This window comes from Aquila chrysaetos, chromosome 20 (genome assembly GCF_900496995.4).
Source record: "Aquila chrysaetos chrysaetos chromosome 20, bAquChr1.4, whole genome shotgun sequence".
NCBI classification, from domain to species: domain Eukaryota; kingdom Metazoa; phylum Chordata; class Aves; order Accipitriformes; family Accipitridae; genus Aquila; species Aquila chrysaetos.
Genome location: NC_044023.1, coordinates 6,906,961 through 6,932,546, shown reverse-complemented (window position 1 = coordinate 6,932,546; position 25,586 = coordinate 6,906,961). Strand labels below are relative to the sequence as shown.

The 25,586-nt window shown below is 40.5% G+C and overlaps 1 protein-coding gene across 3 annotated transcripts in view; it reads right to left on the bottom strand.

Moving 5' to 3' along the window:
* SFMBT1 (Scm like with four mbt domains 1) overlaps window positions 1-25,586 on the bottom strand; it is an 85,252-nt gene that overhangs the window by 9,193 nt on the left and 50,473 nt on the right. For all 3 annotated transcript variants that reach the window (XM_029996213.1, XM_029996215.1, XM_041118807.1), the window contains exons 3-16: window positions 24,531-24,625; window positions 19,377-19,617; window positions 18,843-18,931; window positions 17,677-17,923; window positions 16,063-16,160; window positions 14,867-14,968; window positions 12,379-12,529; window positions 10,450-10,532; window positions 8,395-8,521; window positions 7,593-7,706; window positions 6,133-6,175; window positions 4,806-4,870; window positions 3,209-3,348; window positions 1,222-1,331 (exon numbers count right to left, since the gene is read on the bottom strand). In XM_029996213.1, coding sequence (XP_029852073.1) covers window positions 1,222-1,331; window positions 3,209-3,348; window positions 4,806-4,870; window positions 6,133-6,175; window positions 7,593-7,706; window positions 8,395-8,521; window positions 10,450-10,532; window positions 12,379-12,529; window positions 14,867-14,968; window positions 16,063-16,160; window positions 17,677-17,923; window positions 18,843-18,931; window positions 19,377-19,617; window positions 24,531-24,625 — 1,705 coding nt within the window. The remainder of the gene's footprint in view (window positions 1-1,221; window positions 1,332-3,208; window positions 3,349-4,805; window positions 4,871-6,132; window positions 6,176-7,592; window positions 7,707-8,394; window positions 8,522-10,449; window positions 10,533-12,378; window positions 12,530-14,866; window positions 14,969-16,062; window positions 16,161-17,676; window positions 17,924-18,842; window positions 18,932-19,376; window positions 19,618-24,530; window positions 24,626-25,586) is intronic.

Sequence of the window (25,586 nt, the reverse complement as noted above, 5' to 3'; positions counted from 1 at the left end):
ACTGCTGCACAATTCGTCAGGACAGTCACTTGCCATGACTCCACATATTGGTCCTGTTTGATGTAAATTAAGAAAAGATTTCTTTTTGTTCGTCAGCCTTGCCATAACACTGACAGAGCCGCACTGTGAAGTATCTGCCAGAGTCATTCATCATTTCTGCTTTGTTCTTCCAGCACAGCTACTGGCACGTGCTGATATCTATTAGGGATGTCTCAGGCCTGCAAGTACCTAGTCAATGCATTGGAAAAAAGAGCTATATCATCATAGTCCAGATATCCCTAGTGTCACTACTGTGACAAAAGAAAGCACACAGCAACTTCAGTGAAACCAAAACAATTTTTTTTCCTCTATTCTTCAGCTACATCTTCTATTTACATTAACCTTTCATATGATCTTCCTATTGTTCAAACCCAGAGCAATCCTCCAATACATGGAAAGATGTTTTTTTACACACGAAACTGATCCAACAAAAGAATTACTGACATGTTCAGAACTATGTAGGAAAGTGTGCTATGGCACAGTGGGAAAAATCTAATCTCTAGTATGCAAACACAGTGACCTAATTAAAAGACCATCGCTAGACTATAAAGGAATATCTGGATTTATCAAATATATGCAAATATGATCACTGCTTTTTTTCCTAGCCACAGAATAATCTTGCAAAGAAGCTACAACCCAAAAAGCTCAGCAGGAAAACTAGGGAGTGCTTTAGGTTAGGCTGTTGTAGAAAGACTTCCATGCCAGGCCATTTCCGAGCACTGCTATAACTTAATTTCAGAGGAATCTTCTTCCACTGAGAAGTTTGTGTGGAAATGCCATGGAAGTCTGACAAGCTTCCTAAAGCAGTATGTGCTTCTGCTTTAAAATACTGACAATTATCTTCAGGTGAATTAAATTATCTTAAACCTCACCTGCAGGTCTGCCACTGTATATGCTATGTTGTACCAGTATCACACCATTCTTACTTGACCACTAGCTGCTTACATGCCAGTAGCACCAGTAGCAGAGCACTCCTGGAATATTAAGGAGCATTAAAATCAGATGCACTTCACCAGAAATTCATAAAGAAATTTATAAAGATGTGGAATTTTAATGGCTGTCAGCATCTTGATATGCTATAAGCAATTTTTCCTTCTCTGAAATGTGAGAAGTTAAAGCACAGACTGCAGACAACATTGCTATTGGGATCAACTAAGAGGGGAGAACAGGACAAGAATTTACTTGGCTTTTAGGGTCTCTCCATGCCCATGCCACGCAGCCTCTTCATCCAACTGCAGTTCTCGCAGGACACGGCTAGGTTTGTACGCTGCATTGATCAATAAAGTGAGAACCTACAGTGAGGAGGGAAGAGGAGAGAAAACGTTTAAGTTACTTGCACAATAGATCTGTTTTAAAGTGCCAGGGTGGAATAGGAAATTACTTCTATTAATCCAAATTATCTAGCATCAAAGCATTCATTTGCAGCAGGATTACAGATACCTCCTGATACTGCCAAAATGAAAACTGAGAGCAGTCGACACTTTGGGCCTTGCCAAACCTTCAGAATTTGTCTGTAGAGTCACAAGTGTATTCAGCAATTTCCAAGTCATTGCCCTTGAATTACACATCTCTAAATTAAACCCTGGGGCTGAATACCACAAAACTTGTATAACCTTGGGTAAATCTAAGTGATTATCTTAGAGATTGTTTGACATGTGAAGATGTGCCAAAAATACTGCAGGATTTTGCTGCCTGCCAACCCACTACTTGCTACAAAATCATACTGCAGAATCTTAAGCTCTCCTCTGTTTTGCTTTCATGATAAGGCCTGTACTATAATAAAATGAGACTTTCTCCGGTGCTGTAAAATAACTCAATGTCGTGAATAACCTGAAATTAGTGGGGGATAGCACAAAATGTGCATTCAAATTGTATTTCTTATTTTCGGTATGTGCTTATTCCAAATCATTCCCAAATTGGGTGCATCAGAACCTTGACATAACCAAACTTGCAGCTTCATTCCTACTAATGCAGGAGTCCAGAAGTCCACAGTTCAAAAGAAGAGTATTAAATATAATGCAAGTACCAAACTCACTCTAGGATTCATACATTGAGCAAGAGTCATAATTGAAATGAATGCAACCAAGCATATTGGTTGAACTTTTAGCAACACTCAGCATCTGTACATCAGCAGGATTTGTGCAGACTTTCTGCTTTCAGGCAGTGAAGGAAGTTAAACGAACCTGCCACAGAATTTCACACTTGCTTTTCTGGAGTGCTTACATCAGAGTACTGAAACTTGCAGAAAGGATGGAGTACTTTTCTGTGTGCAAACCCAGAACTTTTTCAATAATCAGCTTGACTCTTGTCCACCGGACTCTTCTTTTACAGCATGTCTGCTGGAAAGTCTTTCTTAAAGTCTCTCCCAGTTATGTTATGTGATAGGGAAGGTAAAAATTCCAGAGATGTTGAGTCAATTCCTGCATTTAAAGTGATTGTTTCATGAGAGCTCAAGTGTGCACACATAGTTATGACTTAGGAAACTTTCACTCTCTCAGGTCAGATGACAACCATCCCATGACCTTTTTGGAGATTTCAGAAAAATAATTATTGCATTAAAGTATCTGTAAATTTGCTGTGAAACACTTTCTGGAAAAGAGGCTCTTTGGCATTAAAGAATGGCCTTTTTCTCCTTCTTCCCCTCCCTCAGTTATGTTAGAAAGCAAAACCACAACTTCATCTGATCTTTGTGAATCATATCCAACTTATGAAACACAGAATTTTTTTAATTTTCCAATTACCGAAAATAGTTTGCCATTTCTACTAAGAAAATCTGTATTTCCTCTGTTTTAACATAAACAGCGCAAACTGTAAAGGAATTTTGGGATTATCTGAAGCTAAATTCTGTTAATTAAAATTGAAGCATTTATTACAGCTATAAAAAGATACTCACTCCCTTGATTGTGGTAATTACAGGTTACTCTGTTTTAACCTAAAATAAAGTTTAGCAGTAGAAGGCTGACTGTAACTCAGATAAATGACAGGCTTTTACTCTTTCTAGCCATTCATAAAACAGTCCATGATTTGTACTCGATTTTATGCAAAACCCCCTCTTACTCATTACTCATTATCAGCTTAAATTTATTAATTACCCATCTATAACTAGAGAGACACTCTAGCATTTATGATACACTGCTATATGCAAGTCCACTATGTACGACCACCTCACCTCTTTCAGAACAAGAACACAGTTCCCAGGTCCCACAGACTGAGGAAGCTCTGCAATCCTGCCTTTGTTAAGGTAAGGCCCTGAGAAGCACCGGTGGTTGAAGTAGATCTTTGGGCAGCAGTACTTTCCATTAATTACCACTGAGAAATGAGAAAGCAAAGATTTAAATCACATGCTACAACCTCCCCAGCAGAGTGACTTCTTGCAATACGTAATATTTTGTTTGCTGTGAAAAAGGAGAGGAAAAAGTCTTGAATGACATGAATTTGGGGTAGCTTCAGTGTCACATTTACAATGACACCATTAGCTATTTGATGTTGCCAAAATATTTTTCGTACTTCATATACATGCTTGCAAATTGTCAAACTACAGTAAATAAAGTTGGTCATTTATCAGAAAAGAAACAATTCTTCCTGGCTAGTCTGATGCTTCATGGTATTACACCAGTGCAAACAGGCAAGATGATAACAATCCCAACTTTTTGGTAGCAGAAGGACTTCCTACACAGCAATTCCTGATAAATTTCACAGTCAAGTAATTATGTCTCCCCCAAACTTCTGCCACCAGAGAAGCTGGCAAAGTTATTCTCCACTGTTTATCCTAAACTGCAGTATCACATTGCTTTGCATTTTCAGACTCTTTTCCCTCTGTCAGCAAACAAAAGATGCAGCAACTGATGAAGTGACCTTTGATGAGTGACATCAAGTTTTCTAAACCTATTAAACAGTTCAGCGCTGCTCAAAATTAAAGTTATGTATAACATGTATTGCAAGATACTTACATATAAATACAAAATTGTTTTACCATAGCAGTGCTGTAGTTTTTCGTGACTGAGCAACACTAACACTTAAAGATCTTAAATTCAGTAGTTGGTAACTGGCAGATAAATAAATGAAGTCAAATTTACATTGACTCTATTAAAAGCCAATTAAAATGCTAAACAAGCACGAATCATTTCTATAAAGCTTGCATTTGGTGGAGCTTCAGATGTGCATTTCACTGTACAGAAAACAGCGGAAGAGGCATTTTGTTGCCAAACAGATAGATCTGTATGACTGCTTCACCAGCAGATGTACTTATTCATCATATTCATTCTTGCAACAGTTTAGAAAATTATTAGATTTCACCATCTGGCATACAAAGCAGTTTACTGTTTGAATTGCTTTTGTTTATCATGATGAAGTTATCATAAAAACCAGACAAACCTGCTTCCCAAAGCTAGAATCTAACAACTCAAAAGCACAGATGCAGTGTGCCTGTTATGCTTCTCCCAACATTATTAAACAAAACAGGTGACAATAAAAAAATCATCTGCATAGGTCACGCTCCACATATCGTCTGCTGGGGGTGGGGGGGGACATTCTGGTGGGAAAATCTAATTTCCAGGTTTAATGCACATAACAATTGCAGGACACAAGTAATTGTATGTTTTTGTTTGTTTCATTCTTTTTTGAAGTTCAACAAATCATCAAGGGATGAAAATCTTCAAACACTTTCCTCCTCTTCCCTAAGAGAAGAGTGTTGAGCAGCTGAACAATGAGGCAGCTGAACTGTTACAGGATTTTGTCTTTGTTAGCCTGCCCTCTCTGATCAATACCTGAGTCAGAAGAGTTCAGTTCCTGGTTCTTTAGTCCATCATGAACTGTCCTTGAAGACAAAATTCTGGAATGAAAAGAGTAAGATTGGGAAAAGGGACAGATGGTAAGGATAGTCACCTCTCAGTTACTAAAACCCAACCATTACAATTTTTTTTTTCTCCAGGTCCAGCCTTATTAATCTGCTTTTTATACCTCCTCTGTTTCACAACAATAACATACAAAGACTATCAAATTCAATTTGGAAAGGACTACTGTACTCCTACAGCTAGCAGCAATCCTTCCTTGCTTGAAGTATATGGGCTACCATGGTGATAAACACACCACACAAAGCTACTGACAATAGCTGACATCATCTGCCTCCTTTTAAATTCATTTCACATTTCATGGCACAAGGCAGTGCACAGTCTTATCTGAGGCATTTTGAAAAAGATGGATTTTAAACAAAATACAACCAAAATTATTCAAGTACTCTGGTAAGAATTCCAATTACAAAACAAGGAAGAACAGTCTGCTCAGTATTTTAGGAGCAATGAAAACATTGGCAGGACTACTGACAGATCTGGTGTTTGTAAAGCTGGAAGAGTCAATAAAACCAACTGTCAGGCATTCTACTGAGCATTTTTGAGCAGGCTCACACAAAGGAATTTCATGTGCATGACACAAAGTTTATAGACAAATTGTAGGTATTAGTAGAACTCTCCTTTTTGACTAGTCTGGGCCAAATTTAATCTGGGAAGGAACTGTTAGAAGTTCATCTACTAAATGACTTGCAGTAAAGCCAAATTTTCTGATCAGCTGTGCAAAATCACAGCTACATTTTAAGGCAGCCACGTTTTCTAAGCATGTTTACATTACAGAAACTGTATTATTTGAGAAGGGAATACAACCAAAAGGGAATCCAGTAATTTTCCCTATTCATCACCGTTAAAAAAAAGGCTCAAGCACAAACTTACAAACACAGGCTTAAGATCAGGCTAGTTTTTCTTAAATGCACTCCAATACTCACAGATAATGCAATCTTTTAAAAATGAAAGATCAACAATTTCAACCCCAGAACGTCAATGACTTGACGTATTCAATAATTCATCTGAGTTGCATTAGCACTGTTAAAAAACAAATTCCATGATTTCTATCTCCCACTAAAGCAGTGTAAGAAGTCTTTTTCAACATCAACAGGAACTACCAGCATTAAGACAAATGGATTATGGAATCTCTCAACCTTCAGTATAGCACTTCTGTAAAGCTAAATCTCCCCTAAGAAAACATGATTTACCAAATAGAAAAAAAAAATCAACAAAAAATAAAAGCAAAAAACCTGTTACTTACTGTTTCTCTGGTTGAACTACTGCAATTTTTTTCTGCTTGTTTACTGAAAGGAAGAAGAAGAAAATATAAACAGCAAAGTATGGGAGGCATACAAATGAAACTTCTAGTACAATATATACACTAGACTAATTTCTTCTAAGTTATACACCAAAAAGAATCTATGTTCAAAGTCAGCACAATGTTAGATAGCTGACCTGTCTGCACTAGAGACATGCTGGCCCGTGTAATTTGATGTAACCCAAAAGGTTTACTTCAACTTTCACTAAAAATTCATTAAATCAGGCATGCATATCCCCAGTCTTCTAGGAAATCTCACCTTTTGTGCACCTTTCTTTGCATCACAGGCCCTAAACTGCCTGTAATACCAGCCAAAAAGGAATGATACGCTTTCCTTTTCAGCACCCAAAGGTGCTGAAACCTAACCAAAGGTTAGGTTCATAGGCCTAACTCTCCACTTTACTGGCACAAGAAACTTCAAGACTGTTTAACTTTGAAATTGAATGAAATTAGCTGGTTAGAAACATATACGACTTAAGCCAATTGCTATGGAGGAAAACACTGTTGCAACTAAGAAAGTCAACTAGGTGATAGGTCCACCTGCTAATTCTGGCTTTGACAATCAGGTAATGATATTAAATAAGGCACTGCAACACATGCCTCTTCAGCAATTTCAGGCTTTGTCCCCAGTAAATTTCTGGATTTTTTTTTAAAGCATCTTTTCTCTAATTAGGTTGCCCCCACTTCCTCCTCTGTCATTGGCAGTGCAGACATGTCTCAGGTAAGTTTCTCTTGCTTTGACTTCCAGTACATGACAGCTCATCCCAATCTTACTTAATAAACATTCAGAAAGTTCTTCAGTTTCTCCAACTCCCATTAAACTTTAATAAACAGAGCTCACTAACCAGTTGAGAGAAGACACTATCTTATGCTACTTACCAGTGTAGTTAAAACAGGTAGGATTTACTTTTCAGCATTTTGTCATTAAGGGATCATAACCATCTGGCCCATTTAGAAAGCCAGTCCCCTTTATTTCAACTCCAAATTGTATACACACTCAACACTGGTTTTTTATGTCATTAATTTTACTTGCACAAGTGCAAGTGTAAAATCAGTATCAGGTTCAGATACATGGCAAGAACAGCTCAGACAAAAGTATATGCATAGCACGGGTGTGTGTGCATACACACAGATAGGATTTCTTTATTGTGACTAATGGATCGTTTCCACATGCTCGTACAGCATGCAAGGGTCTCAAGCCAACACTGCCTGTTTTGGAGTTGTATGGATTCCAACTGGACCTAACAGCCAGGGGAACAGTTGCACAAGGCATGGATTCTCTGTACATGGTGAACATTTCCAAAATCAGTGATGCCAGCAATAATTCTGCAGTAGCCTACCCTTGAAGGTCTTGCCATCTCCGTCAACCCAGCTAACCACTGCAAATAGAACAGAACTGATACCTATTGCTTTGCGAGGAGGTCTGAGCTGATATCCATTCGTCTCACACCAACCCACTGGAAATATATTCATGGATTCCACGCTCACTATACAGTCAGGGACGGGCTTCTTGGAGCCTGTTCAGTTTAGAGAAGCAAAAATTGAAACAACTCAAAAAACCTCATTTGGTTAATGCTTGCTATATGTTTGCCAGTGAAGCTGCTTTTACTTATGGTGTATCTGGAACACAATATCAATTGTTTATTCATCCCCTTTTATTGATCAGATTCTTTCCTGACCTCCTTTGCTTCCTCCTAAAGGCTGGAGATAGGAATTTGCCATCCAGTTTAGCAGAGACGCACAGTGCATAGTAAGTGCATGCTGATGTTACTTCCAATCAAGAAATGGGATTATAATGGAGAGGCTGACATAGGCCTACTCTATCTTAATGAAGAACCTCTTTAAAGGTTTTCTTCCTAGGTCCAAAGCTTGCTCAGAACGCAAGTCGCTCATTTGTAAAAATAGTACAAGGCCCTTGCTTTCTAAAAGACACTGATCAGCACTTCACACAGTGCACTAGCCTAGCACTGACACACTGCAAGGCACAAATGCCATTTTTGCCTAGCTTAAATAAGCACTGCCATGCAAAGCTAATTGGGAAACAGACAATGCAAATGGTTTTTTGCTGTGTTTTCATTGAGGAAATGGTGATTTGCTGCCCATATTCAGCAAGCAGTGAGTTTGCTCCAGATGCTTTTCAGGTTTGATGATGGTACTACAGAAAATCAATGCAAGTGCTACTCTCCTCTTCCACATCAGGCTTACCCTCCAGCTGAAGCCAGAGGTAGGAATCTTTTAACTTGGTGACTGTAGCAATGCAAACTTCTTCAGGATCAACTGGGTTCACAGCCTCAAGTTTCATGTTCTCTTTAAATCCGTGGTCAGAAGTTAGCTAGGAAAAAAGACAGAATACTTCCGTAAAATACCACCTGTATATCCAGTAGATGACATGAATAGCCACGAACAGGAGCAACACACAAAAGTCTCAGTGTTTGAGTAACATAGAAAGATAGTCACGCAGTCAGAGAAGATTTCAGACAATTAGCACATTGAATACAAGTAAGATATATTACGAACTACACAGTATTTAAGTTAAAAAAGGTTCTATAGACAGACCTAGAAAAGAACATGTTTGTACTCAAAAAGATGCTGAGACTTACTGAAAGGATTGAGTGCATTCTAAGCAATCAGGAATTCTCTGGTGCTTGCTACCTAAATGATAAGTCTGACAAATAGTCTGACCAGGCTCTCTATTCTATTATGTTAGCTTGGAAATCCACTTTACGTATGCAAATAACATTCCTGCCTCATCCAAATGAGTTCTGGCAGACAGCAAAGGAAGCTTTCTTTTCATTTTACATTTTTTGGCTAAGTAGGATTTTACTTTATTCACCAATTTAGTCCACATTTATAAAAAAATTCCTAAAGCGTAAGAATGGATATTTATCCAGCTCTGAAGCTCCTGAATTAAAGATAAGAAGTAACAGCCAGACAGAGGACTCTTCCTCCCAGAACCACTCTGCAACGTAAGTACAGGATCAATACATTATGAATTCTGGAACTAGCCTATAGTGATTAACTCTTCTCAGAAAAGGGATAATAAATTCAATGACCTGTTCTAAGATGCCACAGCTTACAAGACAGAACAAGGGCAACAAGAATTCATAGCCAGCAACACCCTCTTCAAAAAATGGTAATTATTCATTTTAATTTCTTCCCCTAAGCACTGCAATAGCCCAAGTATTGTAAATGGAATTGGAAGGCAGGTGTTAATAGTACCCTTTTCTGCTTGACAAGGTATTGTGCTTTGGGAGACAGCAATACTGTCACTGAACCAACAAAAGCCCAAAATCTAGCAAGTACTTCAGGCACTGATTAATGTAAAATGATTATTTGGTACTAATTTAAGATGACTTGGTATTGATTAATACAATGGAATGAATTTTTCAAGCTGAAAGGAAGGAAGATTGAAAGAGTACACTAAGTAAATGAAGATAAGGTCTATTAAAAGGCCCTGTTTCCACAATTACAGGAGTGCCAAGGATTGATGCCGTTTTATGACTATTCCACAGACTCTCACACATCTCAATTTCACAAAACAATCATTTATTTTCAATCTGCTTTATCACAACTGAAGCATTTGGTCCACCACTTCCTTATCTAGGAAACTGGCATACCCCTACTTCAGTTCACATACATTTGTACTCTCTTAACTCTTTTGTTTCGTCAGTTATCACAGGAAAGGTGTTAAGGTACTTACATGCATCCAAAGGAGGGCAACAAAGCTGTTGAAGGGGCTGGAAGGAATGTGCTATGAGGAGCGGCTAAGGACTTTGGCTTTATCTAGTTTGGAGAAAAGGAGGCTGAGGGGCGACCTCATTGCTCTCTACAGCTTCCTGAGGAGGGGAAGCCGAGAGGGAGGCGCTGATCTCTCCTCCCTGGTGTCCAGTGATAGGAATGGTGGGAATGGTTCAAAGCTGTGCCAGGGGAGGTTTAGACTGGACATTAGGAAGCATTTCTTTACTGAGAGGGTGGTCAAACACTGGAACAGGCTTCCTAGAGAGGTGGTCGATGCCTCATCCCTGTCAGTGTTTAAGAGGCATTTGGACAAAGCCCTTAATAATATGCTTTAATTTTTGGTAAGCCCTGAAGAGGTCAGGCAGTTGGACTAGGTAATCGTTGTAGGTCCCTTCCAACTGAACTATTCTATTCTACTTGAAAAGGTAATTTAAGTAAAAAACATGCAACAGGTTCTTCTCCCTGGAATCAAGAGTGTCATTCACATAACAGAAGAGAGATTTTTCTACAAGAGAACCTTACCAAAGGGAAGCAGCTCTGGGGAGCCGCCTCAGCACCACATTGTTTGAGGTAGTCTGCCCAATCGAAGTCCTGCCCAGGATAACCTAGGTGAAGAAAAAGCAAAGGGGTTGGTTTAACAGCACGAGACTCATTTCAAACTGACATGACATACAGATCACTGAAATCTGTTTGGGTCACTCAAGTTTGTCGGCTGACTAGGGCTTCACTGAGCCATCTGAGGTCAGCCCGCAGCATGGTTCTCACATATTTGAGATACCCTCTTTATTTTCATTGCAGAAGGGCTTTGGGCACTGCCACGCCTTGACTCCCATTTTTGACTTGAAATAGCGTCAAACTAAAAGCGACTTCACAGAGAGCAACCGGAAGTGTGAATAAAGTACACCTGCTAAGCAGACAAGGGCAGCAATCGACACACGGGGATGCGTTTGCACCCTTTTCACAGGGCACAGATGTAATTCAGGAGAAGTTTCTGCAAGATTACTTCATTGATGTCATGTCAGCTCTGACAATTTTTTTTTAAAATAGAGTGCACAAAAAGTGCACAATACCAACATATTACTCTCACAAAAACATGTTAAATACTAAGTCATTAAAGAGAGCAGTTAGATGTCCTAAGAGGCTCATCAAGTTTGCTAACAGCTGTAAATCTGCATACATGTTTGAAGGGAAGAGTCTTAACATGGAGTCCATCAGGAGACAGAGCATATTTCCAAGGAAAAGACAAATTAAATTCTTCTTGGAGGAAATACTTCACTTCCCTGTGATCTAATAAAAAGCAAGTAACTGGAGGGAACTGGGTGCAGAAGTGTGCTGCCATGATAGTTTGAGGCTGGTAGTATATTAGCAAGGAGACAACTGCAGCAGTTATTCCAGTACTAACTTGGAAGCACTCCCCTGCAAGGGATGCCTGTGACAATGGTTTAAGAAATCAAACACAATTTTAAACCTAGACTAAGAATGTAGTATTGATGTGACAATTAAAAAACATTTAGTTCAACTACCACTCAGATGGGGCCTAACCACAGAAGGACCTATTTATTTTTCTCGGTTTTATCAGTGTCAGTAGGGCTCTTGGGACCTCACACAATTCAGAATGCCCACCATTTCCAGGGGGACTATGAGGAGAGAAGCTTAAAATCTTTGTCAGCTCCAGTCACATGCCTAGAAAGTGAGATTTTATCTTTCACCTGCAAAATTCTAGGTAATGCTAGGTCAAGCAAAGCCACTTCTTGTACCTTACCCAAGGAAAGGCAAGAGACAAACATCCTGTGGTTTTTGCTCCTCTGATGTCACGAGCAGCTAAAACAAAACATTCAGAATTCTGTGGTGGTGAATAAGAGTACTGTGTTCCTGGTTTTACAATACCATTGACATTTCCATTTTGAGAAAATGAATAAATATTTCAGTAGCTGAGGATCACTCCCCTATTCCCTTATGTCCCGAAGCAACGTTTCAGCAATCTGCTACCTTGCCTGATAGGTCCTTGGAAAAAAAATACTTCATTAACTTGTAAGTTATATAAGATATTCTAAAAATATTATAAAATGTTGGATAACAATGTTCCATTCTGACCAGAAGCAAAAATCCAATGCAAAGACTATAGGCTTCTGATATCATGTTAATTAATGCTGAAATCACCATTGCCATCAGTCCTGGAACACATACTCCATTCGTTCAAGTGTTCAGGATTTGATGCATGACCAGCATCCCCAGCCACTGTCATCTTCTCAAATCCAGGCACGTACCCAGGAAATTTCAGTTTCCCTAACTCAAAGCTCCTGTTTCTCAGAATTTGATCTTTCTTGTTCTTTGCTTGTGTTACTACATGTAATTCTTTTGCAAAAGCGTTGTCCTAAACATAGCGCTCTGGGGATTGGCAATCTACTTCCTTCAAAGAAGAGCGAGCATGACAAGCTTGCACAAACATACCTGGTGGGGGACTGAGATGCAAGCCGTTCTTCAGACTCCACTGCACAGGGAAAATACCAGCACTGTTGACGTGACAAATGTAAGACTGGCTGGTTGTATGGTCTGGTCTCAAGTCATCAATTTGTATCATGAAATATTTTTCATTGTATACCTGTAGTTAGCCAAAAGAGAACCATGTGGTCTTGTAAGTAGCACATACCAATCTACTGCTCCCTCTCCCCGATTTTGATAACTCTGTTAAACAGCAACACTGCACGATGAAAACCCTTTACCTTGAAATACTGTGAGGGTTTAAAAAAAAAAAAAAAAAAATCAAAAGAGAATTTATGGATACATAAACCAGTAGACTCCTCTGCATTATCTGGAAATTTAACAAAAATTAATAATAATAATAAAAGGTAATCTATGAGCACTTCAAAAATAAGTTGATCAAGTGCTATATGAAATTTTCTTATGAAAAAAATGCAGAGAAATTAGAGTTTGTGGTCTTACTACCATTCTGTAATAACTGCTTATTTCAACAAGGCTGAACTGTGTCCGAGGATGGACTGTCACAAGCAAAACCTGAAGTAACTAGGAGCAGTACACGAAAATGTCAAGAGAAGTAAATGATTTTGCTTTGATTGGAACTGGTTGCACCTTTTAGTAATAAGCGAGCATCTTATTTGAAGACACTCTATGTGTATTGGGTTTGTGTGGCATGGTTTTGGTAGCTGGCAGGTTACAGGGGTGGCTTCTGTGAGAAGCTGCTGGAAGCTTCCCCAATGTCCGACAGAGCCAACACCAGCCGGCTCTGAGACAGACGCGCCACCGGCCAAGGCCGAGCCAATCCGCGACAGTGGTAGCGCCTCTGGAATAACATATTTAAGAAGGAAAAAAAGTTGCTGGGGCACAGAAATGGCAGCCAGAGAGAGGAGTGAGAACATGTGAGAGACCAAGGTCAGTGCAGAAGGAGGGGAGGAGATGCTCCAGGCGCCGGAGCAGAGATTCCCCTGCAGCCCGTGGGGAAGACCATGGTGAGGCAGGCTGTCCCCCTGCAGCGCAGGGAGGTCCACGGGGGAGCAGATCTCCACCTGCAGCCCGGGGAGGACCCCACGCCGGAGCAGGGGGATGCCCAAAGGAGGCTGTGACCCCATGGGAAGCCCGCGCTGGAGCAGGCTCCTGGCAGGACCTGCGGATCTGTGGAGAGAGGAGCCCACGTTGGAGCAGGTTTTCTGGCAGGACTTGTGACCCCGTGGGGGACCCACACTGGAGCAGTGTGCTCCTGAAGGATTGCACGCCGTGGATGGGACCCACGCTGGAGCAGTTCGTGAAGAACTGCAGCCTGTGGGAAGGACCCACGTTGGAGAAGTTCGTGGAGGACTGTCTCCTGTGGGAGGGACCCCACACTGGAGCAGGGGAAGAGTGTGAGGAGTCCTGCCCCTGAAGAGGATGAAGTGGCAGAGACAACGTGTGATGAACTGACCATAAACCCCATTCCCCGTCCTCCTGCGCCGCTGCGGGGATAGGTAGAGAATTCGGGAGTGAAGCTGTTCCCAGGAAGAAGTGAGGGGTGGGGGGAAGGTGTTTTGAGATTCGGTTTTATTTCTCATTACCCTACTCTGGTTGATTGGTAATAAATTAAGTTAATTTTCCCCAAGTTGAGTCTGTTTTGCCCGTGACGGTAACTGGTGAGTGATCTCTCCCTGTTCTTATCTTGACCCACGAGCCCTTTGTTATACTTTCTCTCCCCTGTCCAGCTGAGGTGGGGGGAGCAATAGAATGGCTTTGGTGGGCACCTGGCATCCAGCCAGGGTTAACCCACCACAGTATGTTAAGAGTTTAAAAGAGAGACCACCAAAATGTAAGATACTATATTGAGAGACTATCTGTCCTAAAGAAAAAGCAACAGTTCCTGGAAAATACACAAAAAAAGATTTTAAAATACGTCCTGGTTTTATGTTGTACAGCAAGACTTTGGTTTACTACATCAAAGCAGGTCTCTTGAGAACCTTTCACCTGCTTACTAACACTAGAAGACAGAAGTTGCTTCAAAACCTGATTATGTTGGAGAGTTTTCATTTCAACTTTTAAACCCATGTGTGGGCCCTTGTTTGAAAATCAGGCCAACTAAACGTCAGAGCTTGTACATAATAATGACATAACCTTTGCAAAAAAAACCCCAAATCTATCTTCAGGTGGATACTCAGATTATAAGGGATTGTATCTAATTTTAAAAATCTGGGTTTGACAATTTTAGCCATTTGATCTTTTGAGCTTGGCTCTTCATGGAACTTTTCCCCTCCATTCAAATCCAATGGCTTCACCATAAGCAGTTAAGATTCTTTTTCACAGCAACCTGTCCCCTAAGAGAGACATACAAAATACTTAATGTGAAAACTAGTTCAAGGTTTTAAGATAATCCGTTAACAAGAATTTCCTGAGCATTTAAGAATAGAAGTAGCAATAGAATTGAATCTTAGCAGGACAAGTTAAAGAACACTGGTACCTTGAGAACTGTAGCAGGAGAGATTACAAAAGGAGCCATTGGGTCCACAGCTTCTAACTTCATGCCTTCAGAGAACGAATGCACTCCAATCACAGGTTTATCCTGAAAAATATGTATCAGTGTGATTACCTGCCTTTCTCCATCAAAAAAAGATGTACCTTACATAATTCAACTGAAGAGGATAACTTGAGTTTTTATTGGTTCACTCTAAGAAATGAACTTGTCAGAGTCCCAGCAACCTCTCTATAATGACGAGAAAAGGCCAACTATGCCATCTGAGACTGACAGTTTTCTATGAGTTTTAAGAAATTGAGTCCCCAAGACTTCCTCCTCTGACATTCTCCACATAGAAGCAAGATTTCACACTACAGGGTGGTCTGGTAAGTCAATAGAAATGGTTTTTTTTCCCCTAAGCTTTAGCACTCATCATGAGCTACAATAAAAGAGAACTACAGAAGTCTCCATTTTCAGCCTAACAAAAACCTGCAAAACAGGGCTCCTGCTCCAGAATTATATATATCCTGCTCTGTATATGACCCAACACATTCAAGAGCAACAGCACCTCCTCTTCTATTCTGCTTATGGGTCCAAACGAAGCTGAGAAAAATAAACTAAGAACTTGAAGGACTAAATTTACTTCTCAAAATGTGTCAAGATTTTTTTTAATTTCAATTCATATATATTTAAATTCAGACGCATTAGTAACTTTTACTAACACTCAGGATATAACAGGACATCTTACATACCATGTGTAACTATATCAGGTTACAGATTAGATGTTACACACATTAAGCTTTTCAATGTACTCACACAATTATAGAGACTGTAGTAACCTTGAACTCCTCTAGAAGGACAGTAATTCGCAAGACCAGCTGGTGAACAACCACAGATGCCATTATAAAGCATCAGAACCAGGTATTTTTCCCAGTATGACAACTAATGGCTCACATACTTGTGATGGGTGCGTTGTCTAACTTACAAGAATTGTATAATATTATGATTGTTTTTTATTATTCTTACTTTCTTAAACTAGAGGGAGAAGGAAAAAAATTTTAAAAACACCCAAAAACCCAAAGAAAACAAAACAGTGAAAGGATTTTGAGCAACAATGACTGACTTCCCTGAATCACTTCTTAGGAATATAGCATTTTCATGACATCATCCACAGCATTAAACTACACATATTGTCCCTTTACTTTAAAGAGATCTGTAGGAACTGATGACTCCTCTTCCTCCACTTTCACCTTCTTGAGGATCTCTTGCCAATCTGCTTCACTCTTCAAGGACCTAATGGCTTGAGTTAAAAGGAAAGGAAAACAGTGAATGAAGTCATCCTTCCTTCTTCTTTTCCTTCAGAACACACAGCAATAAAGCCAAATGTTTGATTTGTGCTCCTCCAACCGCTAAATTCCTATCTGTTCAGAATCTGTGCAAATACTTTCCTTCTTAAAAACTGTTTTCTTCAACATTTGGATGTGTTACAAAAAGTGACTTCAGTCAAGCAACACTGTATCACCCATATGCTGCCTAGTCTAGTTTTTCCTGAGAAAACAGATCACATCAACATGGAGGAAAACTTCTGGAGAAACGTATGACCAGAAAACAAATCCCCAGCTGGATAATGCTAGCTTGTTTTATGCTTAAGCAAGCAGAAAGTTCAAGAAATGTTCCACAACTCTGTCCCAGCTGCTAAGTTACTCTTTCAGCATCTGTAATTGCAGATCACACACCTCTGATAGAAGAGGAACTACTTGTACTAGTGCCATCGCGCACAAAGGATCCCTGTGAGTATATCAAAGGTCTTATGTAGACATAAAAAGGAAAGAAATCCAGTAGCTGACTAATATTTTTAAAAGACATTATTCACTTAAATAGTGCTGTGGAATCCACCCATCTAGTTTCTGTAAGCAATTTGGTGTCTCCCTTTTCACAACTGTGATTTCAGCAGAGATTGGTCAAGCACTAGAAAAGGCAGTATGCTCAGTCATTTCGACAGAAATTGGTTTGGTTTCCTCGGCACAATTTCTTGTTGCCGTAAGGGGAAAACATTAAAAAAAACCAAAACAAAACCAACTGTTCTAAACAAACTGCACTTCCGCAACTAATAGCACAGACTGTGCCAGAACCTTAGATGTACACCTGCCTTTGTAGAAAGGCTTTAGTGTAAATGCTCAACATTTTCCAGTTTTATCCCAAGGCTTCCCCTCATCAGGAAACATGTTACATCACTGCTCAGCTCATAAGCAACCTATTTGTCTTTCAGCCATTTTATGGCCCACTTCTTTGATGACCCACCCTGACATGCACATGCCTGGAAAACATGGTCATCTGTCCCACCCTCTGCCTCCGCTTGCATGCACTCGTTCCCTGAGCACCCATTTTTAAGGACATTTTCATATCCACATAATACCTCTTTAGACAGTGCCTTAATTAGCCCAGTGGTCTTGGAGTCACAATGGCAAAAGCTCCTGTTGAGCAGTACTTCAAAACCAGATGACTTTACCCCCACCAGGAATACAAACCTACCAAAAATAACTATGAAGGCAATCCCTTCCTCAGTTCCTCCCTTTGCACAAACAGGTGGAAAGTTTTGACAGGCAAAACCATTTTAGCAACTTATTTGAATGAGTGAAAAGTCTTGTAGGACTATTTACTGGTATTTTCACTTACATTTTATTAGGTACTATTTGTCAGATCACACACTGATTATGTGACCACCATATGCATCCAGAAGGCAGTTTTAGAACACTAAAGCAGCAGCAGTATTCTCTAGCCTCTGACCACCATATAAGATATATGTTTTGAAGTACCTAAAGGTGGTTGCAGGCTATATCCATGTTGAGCTGCCCACCCCACTTGATGAAGGAAAGGATCCAAGTAGAATAGCCATTGGTCAAATTTGTCAGAATCCTCCAGCCCTTCGTATCGCAATTTAAGTCTCCCACCAACATTTTCTACCACGTTGACTATCCACGCTTCCAGGGAATCCCGGATGTTTTGCAGTTCTAATCGGGACCCTGGTGCAATGAGATCCAATGGATTTTTCCCTCTGTGAAGCTACAAAAAGAACACAAATTATTCTGTACAACAGAACAAAACAAATCCTGTAATTCTGCTTCTTTATAAACATTCTTTTTGCATAAATAAAGTATGAATACAGAAGTAAAGAAATACAGGTCCCTTACTAACACAAAACAACAGAAATGACAATGTTTAGAATTGCTGGTGCTGCGCTGGTGAGCTTCTGCACTGCCTGTAGATACAGTCACAAATTTCACTTAAGTCATCATCATTTTCAGAAGCATTATGACTTATATACTCAAGATTTGAAGGAAACATGAATAATCTCTTTCTAAAACTGAGTCATCTAGCATACAAAGATGACTAGACAGAAAATATACAAAGATAAAAATGTTAGTTGTCAAGAAGATGTCAGCAGCATTTTCCAAAAAAATTATGTTCTGTACTTTACAACCAGACACTGATACAAGGTGTAAATACTGTCTTAAGTGCAGAGGAGGGGATACAAATTTGGTTCTTCACTAGCAAAGATGCAAGTGAAACAATAACCTGCCCATTAGTAAAAAAAAAAAAAAAAGTGAAAGAAGGAGTCAACTCAGAAAGGAGACAACATGAAAGCTAGATAAATAAAGGATTATTCCTTTAGAGCTGTATGAAGGAGGAGAAGAATAGGAGGAAGACTGAAACCTAAGGGAGTTTGAAAAAGGTCTTTCTTTTGATAGAATTAATGAACAGCCCAAACCTGCAGTGACAGATATGTTTCAGGACAACACTATCAAAATTAAATACTGTAAATAGGAAACACTAGAGAGTGGAACTTTAAGGTCAGCAGCATATTACAATGCTCCCTAAACTTAAAAAAGGGAATTGAACTGACAGTCTGAATAGGGATTTCCTTAATGACAAAGGGGAAAATCAAGACAAAACCCAAGATGCAGCACATTGCAGCACTTACCCCCTCCAGCAGGTTAGCAGGAGCACTGCATGCTCCCTTCAGCACCCGCTGAAGGAATTCCTCCTGGTCAGGTATCTTGTCCTTGATACCTAAGTGAAAAGTGAAGAAAGACTGTGATTCTTCCTGCCAGTTAAATATTATTCAGATGACAAGACGTTACTACACTCTTGTGCTGCCTAATTGACAAGAATCTGCCACATACTCACCAGTAACACCTTAAAAGAAGAAAAAACCCAACAAAATCTTTAAAGGAAATGACAAAGCAGTAGAATTTGGTGGGCGATGATTAAGATAACCATAAGCCTCTGTAAAAATAAGTCTAGTTCTGAAATTAAGCTAACACCTCTCTTGTGAAAAAGCAATCTCCTACTGTAAGTCATGGCATTTCAGAAAAACATGGCAGACAACCTCAACTTGTCATCACAGAAACACCACCTGCGCATATCAGCAATTATGAAGACTACCTGCCAAGCTTACAAAGGACAAAAGCATACTTCTGTATGTACTCCCCACTTCTGCATATAGAGCCAATACCTTCAGGCACTTTGAGAATCTTCTTGTTCTGCTCACACCAGCCAATTGGGTGTAAATCAGCTGTCATGATATCACACCAAAAGTCAGCCTTGCGGTCTTCCCCATAACCATCGTAGCGCAACAGGAGCAGCTGCCCACAGGTAGTAATGATGGTGGCTACCCAGTAGGTGTTTTGGTCAGACTTGACAGCAACTTCTAGCTTCATACCAGGGGCAAAACCATTCTGCAAACTTGTATCCACCTGAAGAGGAAGAAGATCATCACATTTGAGCACCTCCCAGATACTTCGTGGAACCACAGAGGGAACAATTTAGACATGTTCATTAGCAAAAAACCTCAAGCCAAATGCCATCCAGTCTCTTCAGCGAAACAACCTCATCATGTTACGTGAACCAGATTGGAGTGTACACGGAATCATCACTAATGAAATCTCCTTTGCATTTCATAGTATCTTTTCAACCTTAAATCAATATCTTGCAATTCATCTTCCTGCCCTGCACAATACCTCACCCATCACTGAAAAGCTTTCCAACTCAAGCTGGGCTGCCACGCTAGGCAAAACTCAGCAACACAACTCAAGACTTTTTGTGTTAAACTATGTCTTTCAACCTCTTTGGACAAAGAGCCTGTTTAAAGTACATACACATGCTTTAGGTAACAGTATCAGTGTCTCTTCCGCCATACTCACTTAAGAAGTCACAAATCTGCACAAATTGCAGAATAAGGATTTTTAATGTCTCTACGCAAGAACCCAAATAATTCTGTATGTAGCATTGTTACATAAATTGCATAGAACATAAACACTATGTGTTCTTCAGTGAACTCAGGCTTTGACAACAATAAAGCACCAAATACTGTGTGTGTGTGTGCGCGCATGCGCGCAGGTCAGGAATCTGACTGCACAGTATTCAGATACTGAAACATGAACTTAAAAAGAGAATACAAAACATCAAGTTTCTTGTATCCCAAATTCCCCCAGCTCAAACATTCCTGAAAGAGCAGAAGGACCCTGTTCTGCTCTCACTACAGTATGTTTCTGAGCTATGCTTAATTCCATGGCCTCAGTCTTAAAAATCTAACATGTCAATCCCCTAGCTGAATGTAACCACTGTTTTCTTTCTTAAGTGGTCCCAAGTTCCATTTCCTCTTTGACTCAACTGCAAAAAAAGGCTTTCAGTATGATGCAGATGCAGTAGATATTTTCTGGGTTATTTATTACCAGTTCTGCGCCAACGGTTCAGTAACTGGCATAGCTATTATAGTCTCATCAGCCAGCACATACTGGTTTGCTAAAAATAAAACTAAGAGAACCACATTAGAAAGAAAAGCATATGCCTCTGTTAACTGTTCACATCCTTTAGGTTAATACCCTTCGCTTAGAGAAACCCCTTAAAAACAAAATCAGCAGGACCCAATATCTGCAGGAATTTTGAAGTGGTATTACAGAGGTCATCTCTTCAAAAAGATAGTTGTGTTGCTGAAGAGATATTAAGAAAGACTTCATATTCTGATTCCTGAGAGAAAAGCCATGAGCTCGACACAAAGTCTGAGGAACTGGGAAATCTGTGCAGCTGATTTCTGATACCCGAACTTTCAGCAAAGCCTCACGGCAGAGAGAGCTGCATTCAACGAAACCAACAGCAACAGATGGAGCTTTCCCTGAAGTCAGGTGCATTTTTCTAACACTGTCATTTATGTTCCCCGGCGGATACAGCAGAGACCAAGAAGTTAGCCCCCTCTCCTGGCAGCTGGGCAAGACGACACCACTAAGTGGTTTAAAGCACAAAACTTTTGTTTCTTTAGGCTGGCTCACTGAGCACACTGGCTAGCAGAAGATGCTGTGGAAGCTCCGGGAGTATTTTCTTTGGAGCAGTGGGTCTGAGAGCGGCAGCTTCCTGCCGCCCATATGGCAAGCTGAGATGGCCACAAGAGGTTCGCGACAGCACTGCTTAGGCAGCTCCAACTCCCGGGCCCTCCTTCCCATCGAGAACTATCCCCCCGCTTTGTGCCAGGTCACAGCTCAGACCCGGGGATCCGATTCAGCTCAGAAGGAGATAATGATAACGAACAGGCAAAAGGCACTAGGAGCATGCAAGAACACACAGCAAATACATGTGTTCAGATGATGCTGAACACTAACTTATTTTTAATATGTATTTACACACACATAAGTTGCAGAAAGGAATTAAAAAAGAGCATTCAACATTTCTAGGGAACGTGTATTTAAACATGGGGGCGGATGACAACATTGGCATCCAGTGCAACTCCAGGTTTTTGGTAAGCTCTTTTTCCTGCTAGATTGTAGGCAGAACAGTCACTTTGATCTCAATATTGTTTAATTTTTAAAATGCAAACAAATTAAACATTAGAACACGCTTAATTTGAAGAAGTAGCTTACATTTTCCAATGCATCTTGCTCATAGCAAGAGCAAAAACTTTCAGAATTACTAAAAGCATACAAATATGAAAAAGTCCTCTTTCCGACCAGCAAGTCTAGTTCTTTGCTAACACAGGCTGTGTAATCATGCATTACATTTTCTTAACCTCATCATATACTCTCCTACAACATGGGTTAGGTATTTCTCCCCCACCACTCATAAGGGGAGCCTGGTCACAGTCTCACCACTCCAATATTTAAAAAGAACCAAACAAAAACATTAAGCTTCCATCTAAAATTTATTTATATTAATTTATTTATTTATACATGTCCATTTGCTCTTGTGCCGATATTATTCTTCAGCTTAGTTTTCTCCCCTCTGTTTTTTTTGAGAGTACAAAGGTAGTTCCCTCTTAGCTCTCCTGATGGTAGACTATAAAAATAAGTCATTCTTCAAGTCAAGCAGCTAGCACTGCACAGATTCCAGCTGGAGGTACCACCAGTCGCTAGCACAGAGACATCAGTGCCTGTAGGCTCTCTCACCTGATGTATCTTGGAATCGCACTAACATTTTTTTAGTGCTTCGTAACACAGACAGGCTGTCACAGAGACACTGAAGTTCTCCTCCTCTACCTTTTCCAAACCATTACCTTCTAATGGACAGCAGAAATCCTGAGCATGTGACCTTGCACTACTGAATTTCTGTTAACAGCAAGATCTAGGTGATGTGACGCTGCTGTAATGTGCTCCTCTCTGCTTGTCAATTCAGTGTCAGCATTAAATTTCCAAAGTTTTATGCCAAGCTTATTACAGAGAACATCAAAATCGGCCTCCAGACAGACTCTAAGGGAACTCTGCAAGCAAACGCTTGGCGGCTCCCCTTCTGAACACGCAGGCATCTATCTATTTTCACGCTCATTCATGACCCCCTGTGCAGCGCTCCCGGCACCCCGAGCGCCCAGGCCAGCTCCCGGGGCCGGGTGCGGAGCGTGGCCAGCCAAGCTCACCCAGCGCAGCTCCTCCACGGCGCTGCCCACAAGAGGGCACCCAATGCAGCAGAAAAGGACTGGGCGACACGGCTGGGCTTTGCCCACGCCTGCTCGCTAAAGCACTCTCCACGACAACGTCACTTGCACCAGCAAAACCGCACCGTGTTCTACACACGCAGGGAATAATAACAATACAGACCATGGATTTTGGTCTAAAACTAATTGCATTTTTACTGACCATGGCCACAGCGATCAGACCTCTTGTTTGACACAGCTGAGCTGGCCAAGAGTTCAGTGCAAGGGTGACAAAGTCATTCAAAGTGTGTCTCCTGCCGATGAACAAAATATAGCTGCAGTGTTAATTCACTTGGCCACCACTGTAAGGCTGGCATTACAATTAGTTTGTATCATGTCCAAACTATGATAGCAAGTTTCTTTAACAGAGATGAAGTAAGGTAAACCACACCAGAGGACCAGACAGACCACTCCTCGCGCTACTGCAAAATGCCACTACTCCAATTCCATGCTTCTCCCTCAGTGTGCGCTGCATGGAGGCCACCGCTCTGAGTAAGCTTGCTCTTGCTAGAGCCTTAGTACACTGAGCAAAAACAAAGCAAGCATAGGCCTCTCCCCTTCTGAAATGAGATACCTGAATGCTTATTTTGAACAAAAAGCTTACAATTACATGCCAGAGTATGGAAGAGCCTCTGCGAAGTCCACATTTACTGTGCATCTTTACTGCTAACACAACTGCCACATTTTAATAGATCTTTAATGTTTTGCACTTCTGCAGGTTACCTTTGGACTCAAAATGCTTTCTGATCCTTCACAAACAGACCTCAGTTTGTTTTCCTTCTGATTTAAGTCTCCTGTACTGAAAGTGGTGATACCAGACCCGAAAACCTGAGCACCATGGAGTGCTTTCCAAGCAATGTGCCACACACAAGTCACTACCCTCACCGCCATGGTAAGAGTCCCACAGCCAGTCTTTGAAAGACTGTAAAACAGTAACTTTAATAGAGTTGGATAAGAATACAGGCTGGCAGTCTGGAAGGTGTTTCAATTATTGGAAGAGATCCAAGAGGTTTGGAAACCAGCTCTATGCTGTTCACCTTCACTGACAACCCAGTACAAGAAGGCAGACTTCACATTCAGATCTCACCCAACAGGACAGTGCATGATTTTACCAACAAACATTTGATTAAAGATATCCAAGGGCAAAGACAAGGGCTTTGTCTTGTCCTTTTTGAAGGACAAGACTTCATACTATCCATTAAGCCCGTGATCAAAAATTATCCTAATCAGTTTTCTAACTACCACAGTCAAGTGTTTGGCAGAGCTATTATTTTTTCCTTGGCCTCCTTGAAAGCCACCATTAAAACCTTCTTTGAGAGCACATCTGATTTCTGCTGTTCAAGAACTATGCTACCAACTTTCTAAAGCTAGCTCTTCCATAGCAGTTATCCAGTAGCAATCACCAAAAGAAGAAAGAGACTGGCCAGTTTGGCCTTCGTGAGAAAAATTAAGCTTATCTTCTGGTGCAGAAAAGACTAGGAGCCCCTTAACTTTCAGCATTTGTGGATGGGATTACCCTGTGCTTCAGACAGCGAGGAAGACAAGAAACAGTAATAAAAAGGTGAAATTCCTCATTTCTCTTTAAGAAACATGATTCTAGTTAAGTCCTCCAGATCTGAGAGCATCAACTCATTCAAAGAAACCCTAAACATTCAGTATATCAAAGACAACTGATGTAGGAGATGGTAAGTAAACACACACTCCCTTACTCACATGTTTAAAAGATCCATGGGGGGCAGCAGTTGCTCCTGTGTCTTCTAGATACTCATCCCAATTGAATTCCACTTCTTCCACACTGGAACCAGCATCTGGAAGAGAAGCCAAACTCCTATTTAGCAACCTTTTGGCTTAAGTTTCAGGCTACTAAGAACTACAGCAAAACCCACTTCAATTCCAAGTGACTGAGTACACAAGTGCGCAGTGAACTTCAGTTACATGTTTCAACACACAGACTTTAAGCTGTATCTCGTCTGAAAAATAGTGAGATCCTGAGGATTTTGCTTAAGCAGAAATTGTTTACAATTGGTGAGAGGAGAATATAGGCAGAAGAGTTCTGTATTTGTATCAACAAATACAAGAGACTCAAAACTCTGGGCATACTGGACCTTTGGTGTATTAAATTAAAAGTCATCCAGGAAACAGCAATACCAATAGTAAGAGGTTTGAAAAGAAAGACTAAAAAAACCCCCTGAAATATGACTCTCCTCTTTTTAAAGTTAGATAGTATTTATTTAGATGTTATAAAACACCAAAAGCACAGAGGAGGACTCAGGTTAGTCCTAAAGAAGACAGCTCGAGACACAACTGAAATCAAGAACACTCAAATTAGTCATTTAAAAAAAACCCAGCTCATAAGGTGTAACAGCTTCTTTAGACCAAGAAAATCTCATTTCTGGATGCATTTAAAACAAAAAATGTGCTAAAACCACTAAAGCCACAGTTCAAAACTCACTTAGGCTGTTAGAGAAGCAAGCAGCTGTAGTGAGCCACACTACAAATTAGTCAGATTTTCTATTATTGTCAAGCCTGTCCCACAGCCCCGGTCTCCCCTGCAGTTCTTGGCTCACTTCCCTGCCCCCTCCCTATTCCCATTTTCTCCAACGTGTAACCTGCTCCACTGAAAAGACACCACAACCAACACAGGTTGGATTTCAGGTCCCCTGTTTAGTTCAGCATGCAGCAACATTATGTTTTTCCTGCAGGCACAGAGCGGGATGACCAGGGAAGGTCCCACCTCAAGTAAGCGGCATTTTTAACCTCAACACACAA